Source organism: Buceros rhinoceros, unplaced genomic scaffold (assembly GCF_000710305.1).
Source record: "Buceros rhinoceros silvestris isolate BGI_N320 unplaced genomic scaffold, ASM71030v1 scaffold12645, whole genome shotgun sequence".
NCBI lineage: Eukaryota > Metazoa > Chordata > Aves > Bucerotiformes > Bucerotidae > Buceros > Buceros rhinoceros.
The window spans coordinates 17,740-30,193 of NW_010412326.1; the positions used below are offsets into that span (position 1 = coordinate 17,740).

Genomic DNA, 12,454 nt, shown 5'->3' on the forward strand with positions numbered 1-12,454 from the left:
TTAGTGGAAAATGAATTAATTTGCAAAAAAAAAAAAAAAAAGAAAAAGCATGGCTCCGCAGAAAATGCAGAGCCAATACTAGAATCTTCTCTCTTCTCTGGTACGGCAGGACCCACCAGTGATGAAATTTGCCATGGGGAAAATTTCTTAACACAGTGAGGAAGAGAAGAATGGGGTTTCACTGCGATGTCCCTTTATGAGGGATGAGGTGTTGGTGGGGGAAGGAATTGGGTTTTGTTTTAGATAGGTTCTGATGTGTTTGGTTTCAAAATGTGAAGAATTGGTTTTTGTTTTAGGTTCTGATGTGTTTGGTTTCAAAATGTGATCTCTTAATATAATTTAAATGTATTTAGCTGTAGGTGAATGGTCTTCTAGAGCTGCAGTAGGCTCCCATAGCAAAGCATAAAGCTCCTAGAAGTGACTTTAAACCAATGGTCTGGCTGGTTTTTTTTCCACTCCTTTAATTGCATTGCCTTGATCCACCCCAAAAACCCATACGGCCACCTCTGAGAAACGCTTGGAGGAAAATACTGCAGGAGTCAAGGCATGACAAAGCTTTGCAGATGGGGAGAGCAAAAAAGCTGTTCAGAAGCTGAGGGGCAAATGCCTCGGTGAGGTCGGAATTACAGGTGTACATCTTTGCTTTGAGCAACTCGGATCATTTTGCTGGGGACAGCACGGTGAGTTTGAACGTTTGTGCTGCTTTGAAGTACTGAGATCAAACACCCGCCCTTGCTGGAGCTCACAGTGTAGTTACTGCTCGGTGTGTTGCTGTTTCAGCAGGGATGCTCCAGTCCTGGAGATACTGATACAACCTCGTCCCTATGAATGAGCAGACCCGATGGCTTTCAACATGTTTTTTCAGACCTGAGCCTTTGTCCAATTGATGAGTATTCTTTAGATGTTTCTCGTCAGATCTCCAGTGGGAGTCAGAGCAATTGCTTATACGGAAAGCTGACGTGGTGTTCATTGAGTGGGAGGTTCAGGCTGGAAATGGGGAAAGCGCCTGAGCAGCAAGTACCCAGCCTAGTTTTGGACATCCTTATTGATCCTAGGTGACAATTGCAGGTACAGTATTAACAGCCATCGTCTTGCACGAGAAGCTTGTAGAGAAGCCTGGGAAATTTGAATTCTACAGGACGGAAGTGGCTTACCTTCATGACTGCATCCAGCACCTTCATTACAAATCCTCACAGGCACTACTTTTGTGGCTTTGGGCTTTTCTTAAGCATCAAACCTCCCTGTAGCTCGAAAGCAAAGCAGCCTCCCTGTTGCTTGTTCATCTCTGTACTAATTGCTGTTGCATGGAATGGCTTGTTTATAGAACATCTCGGAGATGTGGGCCATGGTAAAACAAATGACTGATGTTACCCTGGTTCCTGCCAGCGACGCCTTGAAGGTTCGGACCCACATGGAGGTGCGCATGGAGTTTGTGAGGCAGGCTCTACGCTACCTGGAGCAAAGGTAAGGGGAATGCTGCGGGTAGCACAGTTCATTTAATAGCGTTCCCTCCTCATAAGCCAGAATGACTTTGCAATGCACGCAGACATCCTGACAAGTCAGCTACCTTTTGCTGCTTGCAGAAATGTCTGTTGCCTGTCTTGTCTGTTCTGCAGGGCTTGGTGCAGCCACCTGAGAGAAAACTGGTTTAGCTGAAAACCGTTCTAGTTAAAAAGGCCTTGATCCGTGGGGAGGTTGTTTAGAAGACGCAAAGACTTTTTACTCATTCTTCTCTTTTGCCTTTAGCACTATGACGGATGTAGAGTATTTTTGTGAAGGTTTTTAATTTGTGGAAAGAGTTCTGTTTCCCCTCTGCAAAAAAAAAAAATCCCGTTTTCCAGATGACTCTTCTGCCTGCTGATCACTGTGGGGAGCTCATGGTAAGGACAGCACAGGGACAAACTTGGTCCAGTGAGCCAAGTTCTGATCATGCCTTTCCCCACTGAAAAGTTTTTGTAAAATTTGCAGAGGCCGATGCCGAAACATCTAGCAGTGATTTTCAGGCTCTGTATCAGCAAGTATCACGGAAGCCTAAGCGCCTCGACCAAGAAAATGCTTGGAGAAGCGCAGGCTCTGGCGCAGCCCGAAGCTGACTCCCCAGCGGCCGTATGCCCTGCTCGCTGCAGACAGGGCTGTTGCAGTGTCGTCTGTCCGGAGCCGCGGATGAAATGCAGGCAGGCTGGGTCAGCAGTGGGGAGGAAACGGGGGCTCTTGTTACCAGTGCAGATCTGCCGTCTGAGCAGGGGAAGGGCTGCGCTCTGGTACAGCATGGGGGAAGGGACATTTTCGCCTCCTGGCATAGCCTCTTCTCGGCCCTTGACAGTTGAGTGCGATGCCTCAGCAGCAGCTGCCGTCACACCGGCGTGGTGGTGGGTGCCTGCCTGTGCAAGGGTGAACTGACGCACCTGAAGGACCTTCTGCTTTCAGTCCTTTGGTCTCAGTGGACTGCGATGAGCCAGTGGCTCCTAATCTGTATTTGCCAAATATCCAGCTTGATGAATTTTCACAGTGCTGTTAACTGCTCACTGAAATCAGGAACTAGTTACACGTAGTTCCCCCTCAGTTGTGGAAACTGGGCCCTTCGGGCTTGATTTTTTTTGTTTGTTTGTTTTTCATGCTTCACTAGCCCCTCATGTGCAAGGAGATCTAGTGCTGCTCACTACAGCCTTGCTTTAAAAAACTTTACTTTAAACTCACTGCTTTATTGGCTTTGGAGCAACTGTGATCTTAAGCCCTGAGAAGCCTGGGCTTAAGTCAGCCGTAATGTTCGTTACCAGGATACGCTGGTACTTGCTTGGGTTTAGCGTAGACTTTCAGTTGTGTAGCCTGGCGGTGCATGAGTCTGTCATGTGCTGCAGAGAAGAAAGGAACTTTGTGTGATTTATTGCTGCTGCTTAGAGAGGTGATCCTGCAGTGTGTGGACTTCTGAGACTTCTGCTTCTAAACACGAGTATTTGTTAAATTGATTTGCATTGATTAAATGCTTTGAGTTACTGTAGAACGTGTTCTCAAAGCTGCTTTTACGGGTTGTTTTTCTCTAAAATCCTTTTTTCTCTGTGATTTCCTTCGAGTATGCCCGTGGCCTAAGGTCTGTATTTTTCCACAGGGCAGAGAGGAGCGACAAACACATGGGTGGTGTTCAACTCTTGTTTTGTGACAGGACTGAGAGTTCCAGCATTAGGATGTAAAGGCTTTTTGCCAGTTAGGTAACTGAGTTTAACTTAGTACTGGGAGAACCTGCTGAGAGGAACTTCGTAACAGTGAGTTAACCCTGAGCAGTGCACCGCAGGCTCCAGACAGGGTGTCTCCTGAGACTGCTGAATACAAGGATCTTCCTAAATCGACAGGAGTTTTTCCCTCGTTTTGCTGTAATGATAATGTTTGAACACCACAGTGATTTGCTGTAAACTGCAAATTCTGTTGGATCCGTCCGAAGCCGATATTCTTCTAGCAAGTACGTTCAGGCTGTTCAGGTTCGGTTTGCTTGTGTTGTTTTTCAGTTACAAAAATTACACCTTTGTGACAGTCTTTGGAAACTTGCACCAGGCTCAGCTGGGTGGAGTCCCAGGGACCTACCAACTAGTCCGCAGCTTCTTGAACATCAAGCTCCCTGCGCCTGTCCCTGGTCTCCAGGTATGTTCACCACTTTCAGTGACTGCACTGAAGTAATAACATGTGAGTAATAAGATGGTGACACCAGTTGTTGATGACTAAATATGCAGTGAATTGTAGCCAGAGCCTTTTATGTAGGAATCTGAATAAAATCCTGTTCACCTGCACATAGGAGAAAGCACATAACTGTGCACCTAGAAAATCAGCAGATAAACGGGGAGAACGGGTTGAAAAATTAAAAGTTAAATGAAATAATAAAGATAACATTGGAGACCACATAGCTGAGTCTAGCCGTCACTTTCTTACCTGCTGAGATCCAGGACTGGTTTGACATCTTTCTGTTTTGGTACAAATGTTTTTAATACCTTGGGGGTCTAATCCAAACCCCCTTTCTGGGTGAAGAGGATCTCGTGTGCTAGTTCTGGGATGGTCAGATCCTCATCAGAACTGAAATCCAGGCAAGCAGAGGAGTCCCTTCCCTCGCTGCCAGGATATGCACAGTTTTCACAGGATGAGAACCTCATGACCTCTGGCTTCTGTAACACAAACAGCATTTTTTACCGAAATCAGTGTGTGGGTATAATGCAGAAATAGTGAATGTGGCAAATGAAAAAGAAAATTAATTCAAATATGCTCCTTTTTTTTTTTTTTTGGTAAATAAAGGTTTCCTTACTTTCTTTTCAGGATGGTGAGGTGGAAGGCCATCCTGTCTGGGCACTGATTTATTACTGCATGCGCTGCGGAGATCTGACTGCAGCCATGCACGTGGTGAAACGGGCACAGCACCAGCTGGGAGAGTTCAAAACCTGGTTCCAGGAGTACATGCACAGTAAAGATAAAAGGTAACTGGGAACTCGGAAAGATCTTTATGAGGGGTGGAATTGCTGCGGAATAGTGAAAGAATCAGTATTTTGGTAGGAATATAAGCAGCGCAGGTCTCTCCTGGTGGCGATGGGTGCCTGGTTTTTGTACCCACCTGAATGACGTGTAAGGAGTTTGTGTATTGTAACCTGTGGTGTTGAAGCCCAGAAATCTCCATAGAGAAGAGTTGCTTGAAAACATGCAAAAATTTTCATTTCAAAACCAGTACAGTGGCTTAGCTTTGCTTTTCTACTGGAGGATCTGTGCTGTGTAACAGGAGGATGCTGCATACACTAGAGCAGATTAAAGTTGCTATCACGAGTCCTGTGTCTCTTCAGTTTCCCCATCGCTTATTTTAGCTGAATTTCCTTCGGGGAACGCTTTCTCCTACACCTGTTTTCGTACAAATGCCACACAGTAAAAGCAAGTAGAGTTTGTTAGAGGCCTTTAAGGCATTTGCTCTCACATCTTTCTGTGCCTGTTCTCCTCTCCCATTTTTTGCTGTCCGTTGGTTGACAGAGGCCACTAGCCGAACTGCTGGTGATGGGGTTGCAACCAGTCGAGTTAGTGCATCTTCAGCGTGCTCTGAGCTCTGCTGTGGTGGTTGGGGTTGTCCTGTTCAGCTTTCCACTTGCAATGAACTTCAAACAAGTGCAGAGTCAGCTCTCACGTTATAGCTGTGCTCCCCTCTGGGGAATGGCACTGTGTGGAGGTGCTGGTTGAAACTGGGAGAAACTGGAGGGCCCAGGTACGGGCCAGGATGTGAACCTGTAATATCCCACCTCAGCCCATGGCAATTTCATTCCTATGAGGGGAGCCCTCATCCTGCAGGACGTTGAATGTATCAGGGCTCTTCAGCATGAAAATGTGAGAACATATCAGTTTCCATGTCTTAAACACAAAATGAGAGGAAAAAAACTGCGCAAAGTGCCATTTACTGAGTAGCGTTCACCAGGTTATTAATCTATATGTGAACCTGGTTTGTAGAGGGTATCTAGGAGTGCTCACTATAATAAGATTGTTCCAGAAACCTTAGAGAAGGTACTACTGTTGTTTTGCTTACAAACACCTTGATGAGATACAATATAGCTGGTTTATTTGGGGTTTATTACAGCTATGAAGAGGTGCTCTGCCTGCAGATTTGATAATGCCTGAGTCTAAGGAGAACATGTTATTGATCCAGTTCTGCAAAATCCTCTACAAGAGGGTACAGGAAATAGGATACAGAGAACACGATGACAGTATTTAATGATGAAGACGAAAGTGTCTCTCCTAAAGTCCTAAAAGACTTCATGGTACAACGACCTGCTTACTTGTTAGTTACTAACCCGAAGAGTTCCAAAGACTTTGTGAGCTCTTTTTTCCTGAAACAGCAGAGTCAGACAGAAGTAGCTCATCTACCACGATACTGATGCATGCCTGATCTTTTTAATTTTTCTTTCCCGCAATGGGTATTTGAAGGTGATCCTCTGTAACTTTAATGACACGTTTAAATTCACGTGTGTAAAACTTTTACTTACAGATGTAAATAGGAAATGCAAGAAATATCGGCTGGTGCTTACTGTCACGATGCCTTTGTTGTGAATATGTATCTACTTACATTGATTTATATCCAGATATCCTCATAAAGGGTTTCATGTCTTTTTCCTTCAACCTCTTGTCTCCTCAGACTGTCTCCTGCCACGGAAAATAAACTGCGTCTTCATTACAGACGAGCTCTTAGGAATAATACCGACCCGTACAAAAGGGCTGTTTATTGTATCATTGGCCGCTGTGACATTACAGATAACCAGAGCGAGGTTGCTGATAGAACAGAAGATTATCTTTGGCTAAAAGTAAGAATGGTGTTGGGGTCACGTGGCTGTTCGTTGGTTTCTCTTTTCTTAAGAACAGGACTAAATGGCGTTGCATTTCTGCTCTGCGAGCCTCTCTGCTTTTAGATCTGGTGTAACGTGTGTGACTTGACCTTGCAGACAGCGAAGGGCTGGGAACCCGAGTCCCAGGGCTGCTCTGGGATCCTCTGTTCTATGTGGTGTTAATTTGGCAACACTTGTCTTTGGAAGCGTCACGTTCTTCATTTGACACCGATCTCTGCCAGCTATTTTTACAAGTAACGTTAGCTTGCTGCAGTGAGGATCCTCCAAATTTTCCTTTCTGGATGGGTTATGGCTGAAATGTTGGTGTCAGTTGGCAGAAGACAACGCGGTCCGTGCCTCTAGAGTCCAAAGTCTTTGCAGTTTTGCTGGGGGGCATGATAGATACTGGTCAGCACCCATTTCTCTCCTTTGTCAGAAAGAGGGAGGAGAAAGATGTATTTGTTAAGACCGGGTAAAAAAATACCTGTGTTAGTTACTGCTTAGTGCATATTCAGAGTCCCAGCATTGGTGTTTGGTGGCACGGGCAGATACGAAAGGACACTGGGTTATATCTGTGTGGATCTCTGTGAAGGCTACGTTGGAGATCTTTCCTTCCCAGCAACGGGTGGGTCTGGTGATGTGACTAGTAGTAATTTCTAGTCAGTCGGTCACATCTTCGAGGGGCCTTCAGTTGCAATGAAGATCTTCTGAGGGCATCCCTTGTGCAAGGTGAAGCTGAAGTATCTGTGCTTCTTTTTCTGGATGTGTTTTTTAGCTGAACCAAGTGTGTTTTGATGATGATGGTGCAAGTTCTCCACAAGACCGACTGACGTTATCACAGTTCCAGAAACAGCTGCTAGAGGACTATGGTAAGAAAACCCAAAGATATGTGTTACTTGGGGCCTTGCTTTTCTGCTTAGGGCACTTTCCAGTTGTTGCCACACAACTCCCAGACTGCAGAGAGAACCTGGAGCTCTGCACTAGTGACGGGTAACTTGAGGGTGTTCATGGGCAGCCTAATGGCGAGCTTCACTAAGACACAATGAATGAGTACTGTGTGTTGCCAGCAGTCCGGAGAGTAAATATTCATCCGCGAACAACGCTGCTGCTGTTTGTACTTCAGCCACACTGAGTTATAGATTGCTTTCTCTCCCCGGAATTACACTGAGGTCTTTTAGCAAAGCTTCCAGCTTTTGGAATACAGAACGGAAATGGAATCCTTACCTAATGTAGGCATTGGTTTCCAAGGCGTTTCTCTGCGTGCATCTGTTGTTCATTGTTTCCCTTAAATTACTATTGCAAGTAATTTTCTGGGGACCCAAATCACAGTTGCTTCCGCTTCAAAAAGTTTAGGAGCATCCACAGCCCACAAGAGTACCTTTTTCTGTCCTCATCATCCAATCAATCAAAATTAGGTCACTGGGACTATCCAAAACGCGAGATTTCTTTTCCACAGCCTTCTAGTTTGTAGCATCGCTCAGACCCAGATAAAAATGTGTGGAAAAGAAATACAATAAGGCACCAGTGGTGTCACTGAGTAGGAACATGCAGGTTTTTAACGTTACTTGTACCATTTGGCCTAAGCATAAATGAAGACAAATAGTTGTGCTCTTCAGACATCTATTGCAGTCTATGAGAGTCGGTGGTTCATTGCCTGAAAAGAACTACGGAACTTTTTTGAGCAACTGTTTATTCTCTTTCACTTCCCAAATATGTCTTTATGCTGTGGTGTATTTGCAGGGAAGCAGGTTCAGATGAGCCACTGCTGTGGGCTGAGACAGTCTAGTGTGTTCATTCGTGCAGGCACTGAATAAACAATAGTGGTGCTCTGTGACGGGAAGCGTCTGTTGTCAGTGATCTCTGGTGGCAAAACCATTTTCACTTACACTCTGTGTTGTTGCATTTTTTTTTCCAGGTGAATCACATTTTGCAGTGAACCAGCAGCCTTTCCTCTACTTCCAAGTATTGTTCTTGACAGCACAGTTTGAAGCTGCAATCGCTTTTCTCTTCCGGACAGAGCACTTGCGTTGTCACGCTGTCCATGTCGCATTGGTCCTCTTTGAGTTAAAATTGCTCCTGAAATCTTCAGGGCAGAGCGCACAGCTGTGTGAGTCCTGCATATTTATTTTACAGTAAAAGAGTATTTTCTGAGCCCTTAGAGCAGGTACCCTGTAGACACTGCGGGTCTATGTAACTGATCAAACACGCAGCGTTTATCAGAGCAAGCTCCTCGAAGTTCATCGTTGTAGTTGCGTTGGAGCTCTGGATCGCAGCTCCAACTGATGGGAGGGGAGGATCAGAGCAGCATTTCCTGGCGTTAGATCCGCTGATAGTTTTGGTTCTGACCTTGCAGTGAGCCATGAAGCTGGTGACCCTCCTGGCGTCAGGCGCCTAAATTTTGTGCGACTTTTGATGCTTTACACCCGTAAATTTGAATCGACAGATCCAAGGGAAGCTCTGCAGTACTTTTACTTCCTCAGGTAGGAGCTAATATATGTCTCTAGTTATTATTCTTATTAGTTATTATTCTTTCCTGGGAGGTCCTCAGAAACAGGAGTGCCTTCCTCCTTCCCTTTCTTTTGTAGGAATGACAAGGACAGCCAAGGGGAGAATATGTTTTTGCGTTGTGTTAGCGAACTAGTAATTGAAAGCAGAGAGGTACGTCTGGCCACGTTCTACCTTCCTCACTGAACCTGAAATTCATTTCTCCCTTGAAATCTGTATTAGGCGGGATGGTCTTAGGCAGATGTTTCCTCTTTCTGCCTGGTGCAGATTCTCTGTGACACGATCCTCGTGCTCCTCAGAGCAGACAGGTATGGCAGGCCATTAAAATCCTGCTAATTAAGGGAACAAGGGCTAACAGATCCCAGATCATCTTTAAGATACTTAATCACGACTTTTTGCCTGTCACTCGTATACCAATAATTTTGACATCCATTGCTGTTTTTCATTCATCCTTGGCTGCATCTTTGTACTTAGTAAATAAGTAGTGAGATATGTGCAATTCATCTCTCCTTTTTTGTTTCCTTTGGTCTTGACGCCTGTGTGGATATAGTTTGATATGATTCTCGGAAAGCTGGAAAATGATGGTAGTAGGAAGGTGAGTTGGCAATTTATGTTTGTTTTACATAAACATACAAACCTTGTGTGTACAACCCCCCCCCCCCCCCCCCCCCCCGGACTTTGGTCTTGACGCCTGTGTGGATATAGTTTGATATGATTCTCGGAAAGCTGGAAAATGATGGTAGTAGGAAGGTGAGTTGGCAATTTATGTTTGTTTTACATAAACATACAAACCTTGTGTGTACAACCCCCCCCCACACACACCTGGGGCTCCCTGGCTTTTCTTCATTTTCACTAGCCAAATTATTCCTGTGTGTGTTTGAATACGTACAAGTTCTCTGAGATTCCTTTACAGAATGTTCTGTGACCTGCCCTAGCAGAAGGCAGGTCAGGAACTGCAGAGCAAACTACATCCCTGTAGTCACTGCTGCACCTAAAGGAAAAAACGGTGTCAGGGAACTTCAGTGAGGTCAGAATTACATCTCGGCAGCCAGCAGCAGAATTTAGTGGACCTTAAGAAAAAGCAGTTAGTAAAACTGGCTGGAGTGTAAGGGGGTGTGAAATGCCTGTGAAAATTCTCTGTGACTGATCCTTGTGCTCCTCAGGGCAGAAAGGTATGGCAGGCCATTAAAATCCTACTAATTAAGGGAACAAGGGCTAACAGATCCCAGACACAGCCACAGCTGATCTGTCCTCCCAGTATTAAGTGCGAGATCAAAGATCAGCCATTTTTAGTTGCAATGGCTCTTTCTTCTGCTGTAAAAAGCAGTCATCTAAAAGTGAAAGGTAAGGTTACATGGTCAGAAGATAAAGGAAACCTCAAGCTTTCATCTGAAAAGAGGAGAGCGCATGCAAATGATAAAAAATTTTAGATAATCAATGACGATTTCTGTTTGCTGTGGCAGCTTTGGCAGCTGTCTGTGTAAAGCAGGGTTCAGAATTGTTTAAATCTTAAGATTTAAAAAAAGAAGGAGGGAGTTATTTCTGGCAAGATTTTCTCAGAGGTGTGTTTGTTCTGTCAGTTTAAAAGCAGTGAGATTGCACTCACAAGAACAAGGTATCTTGGCAATCTTTACAAATATTTTTCCATTGTACAGTTGTTTGTCAGATGGTTTTTAGATTATCCTGTCAGTGGTGAATCCTGTCTTTTTGACTTCACTCAATTCCTTTAAACGTAACTGTATTTTTCTGTGCCTTTGGTAGGAAAACCAGCAATCTCAGCTTCCAAATAAATTCCTTATGATTTTTGAGAATGATACAGTCTTATCGTTACATCCTTGACTACAGTAAAATCCTTTCTAGATATCCTTGACTCTTTCCTCTCTTTTATTCTGCTTATGTTTATTGTTTCTCTTAAAGTTCTTGTCACCTTTTTATCTCTGTAAGGTTTTTCTTGCAGCCTGTCATACACAAACTGCGTCCCTGGAGACCCTCGCACGTTACATGCTGAAGTCTTTTGTATCTTCTTTGCCTCTGTAACGTGTCATCGGCAATTAAAATAATTTAGAATTTGCCCTGTTATCTGGGTCATTTTGAATGAATTAGAAACTGCAGATGTCTCAGTGCTGACTCTGTTTTGGAGAAAGTCTCTCTCACAAGAGCTCTTTCTATTTTTAACGTGTTCCCATGGAAATGTACAGGCCATTCTAATCATAACCCAACGTGTAAAATATTCATTGCCTTGACAGAATATTCAGGAGTTTTTAGGTGTCCTGATTTCTCTTCTCTCCTTCTGTTTTTGTCTCACCTCTTTAGCCTGGAGTGATAGACAAGTTTACAAGTGACACAAACCCTATTATTAACAAAGTGGCTTCTGCAGCAGAAAATAAAGGATTGTTTGAAGAAGCTGCAAAACTCTACGACCTTGCAAAGGTAAATAGCTTCTGTGTGCTGCCGTGAACATGTACCTGGTTCGCTGTTGTTTCCCAAACACTCTTCCTGTGATTAGGAGGTTGAGTTTGATCCCAGAGATCGAATCACCCTTATTCAAGCAGTTTATTTCTGCTGCTGTTAAAGCAGAGCCATTGGCTGCATGGAGTGGGGTTTCAGGGAGCAAACCCAGATCTGACTGAAGACATTCTGGTTCTTGATCAGTGTGGGCTTTTGAAGAGATCGCCCCATGCCTGATTTTCACACAGTCACAGCATCGTTTTGGTTGGAAGAGACCTTTCAGATCAAGTCCAACCGTTAACGCAGCATTGCCAGCTCACCACTAGATTTTGCTCTGGGTAATTAAGTTACGTACCTGGAGCGTGCTCTTCCCGTTATACAGATGTTGAACTGAAGACTAAAATACTTGGGCTTTATTGTGAGTACTCTTGTTTCCTTTTGAAATAAAAGTGGATCCAACCATAGCCACTGTTTTAGAGGAAAATTAGGGGAAAATACTTTTCCACATGAGCCAGCAGCATTACGTTGCTAATATTATCTTGACTCTGAGAGAGGGAGGCATCTCTGAGCTTGTAATAGGTGCCACTGCATGAGACCTTCTTGCTTTTTCAGTGCATTTATAACACTAAGTCCCATTGTGCTCCTCTTGTTTGTGTGTAACTTTAATACCACAGAACCCTGACAAAGTTTTAGAACTGATGAACAAGCTTCTCAGTCCCGTCGTTCCCCAGATCAGCACTCCCCAGTCGAACAAAGAGCGGCTGAAGAACATGGCCCATTCCATTGCTGAGAGGTAAGACAAGGGGCCGGGACTGGGTGACTCGCCCGGGACTGTCAGGTCGGTGGGTATGAGTTCCTCGCCTTGGTGCTGCATCTGCAGCAGTGCGGTCAGGAGGACAGAGAAGAAGTTGCAATATTTGCTGTCCTGCTTGTGATGGCTGGCGGTTCTGAAACAGAACCATAATCTCCAGGGGTGGGTCAGGTACATCTGCCAAGAATCTTGTATCTATATGTGAATCAGGAAAAGGGAATTGCTGGAGTGTCAGCTGGAGACAGAGTCTGGCAAGGAGCAATAAATAGAACAAATTGCATGCCTTAGGGGATTTTTGAAGCAAAATACCATGATGGATGCAGAACCACCGCACACAATACACTTGTTTGAATTAATATTG

General features: G+C 44.5%; 1 protein-coding gene across 1 annotated transcript in view; it reads left to right on the forward strand.

Annotated features, from left to right (window-relative positions):
• Positions 1–12,079, forward strand: part of LOC104493633 (nuclear pore complex protein Nup93) — a 23,340-nt gene extending 11,261 nt beyond the window's left edge. The window contains exons 5-15 of the mRNA XM_010136352.1: positions 1,325–1,464; positions 3,501–3,633; positions 4,297–4,454; positions 6,143–6,308; positions 7,105–7,198; positions 8,245–8,436; positions 8,683–8,809; positions 8,915–8,987; positions 9,385–9,429; positions 11,148–11,264; positions 11,957–12,079. Of these exons, the coding sequence (XP_010134654.1) occupies positions 1,325–1,464; positions 3,501–3,633; positions 4,297–4,454; positions 6,143–6,308; positions 7,105–7,198; positions 8,245–8,436; positions 8,683–8,809; positions 8,915–8,987; positions 9,385–9,429; positions 11,148–11,264; positions 11,957–12,079 (1,368 nt within the window). The remainder of the gene's footprint in view (positions 1–1,324; positions 1,465–3,500; positions 3,634–4,296; positions 4,455–6,142; positions 6,309–7,104; positions 7,199–8,244; positions 8,437–8,682; positions 8,810–8,914; positions 8,988–9,384; positions 9,430–11,147; positions 11,265–11,956) is intronic.
• Positions 12,080–12,454: the final 375 nt, after the last annotated feature.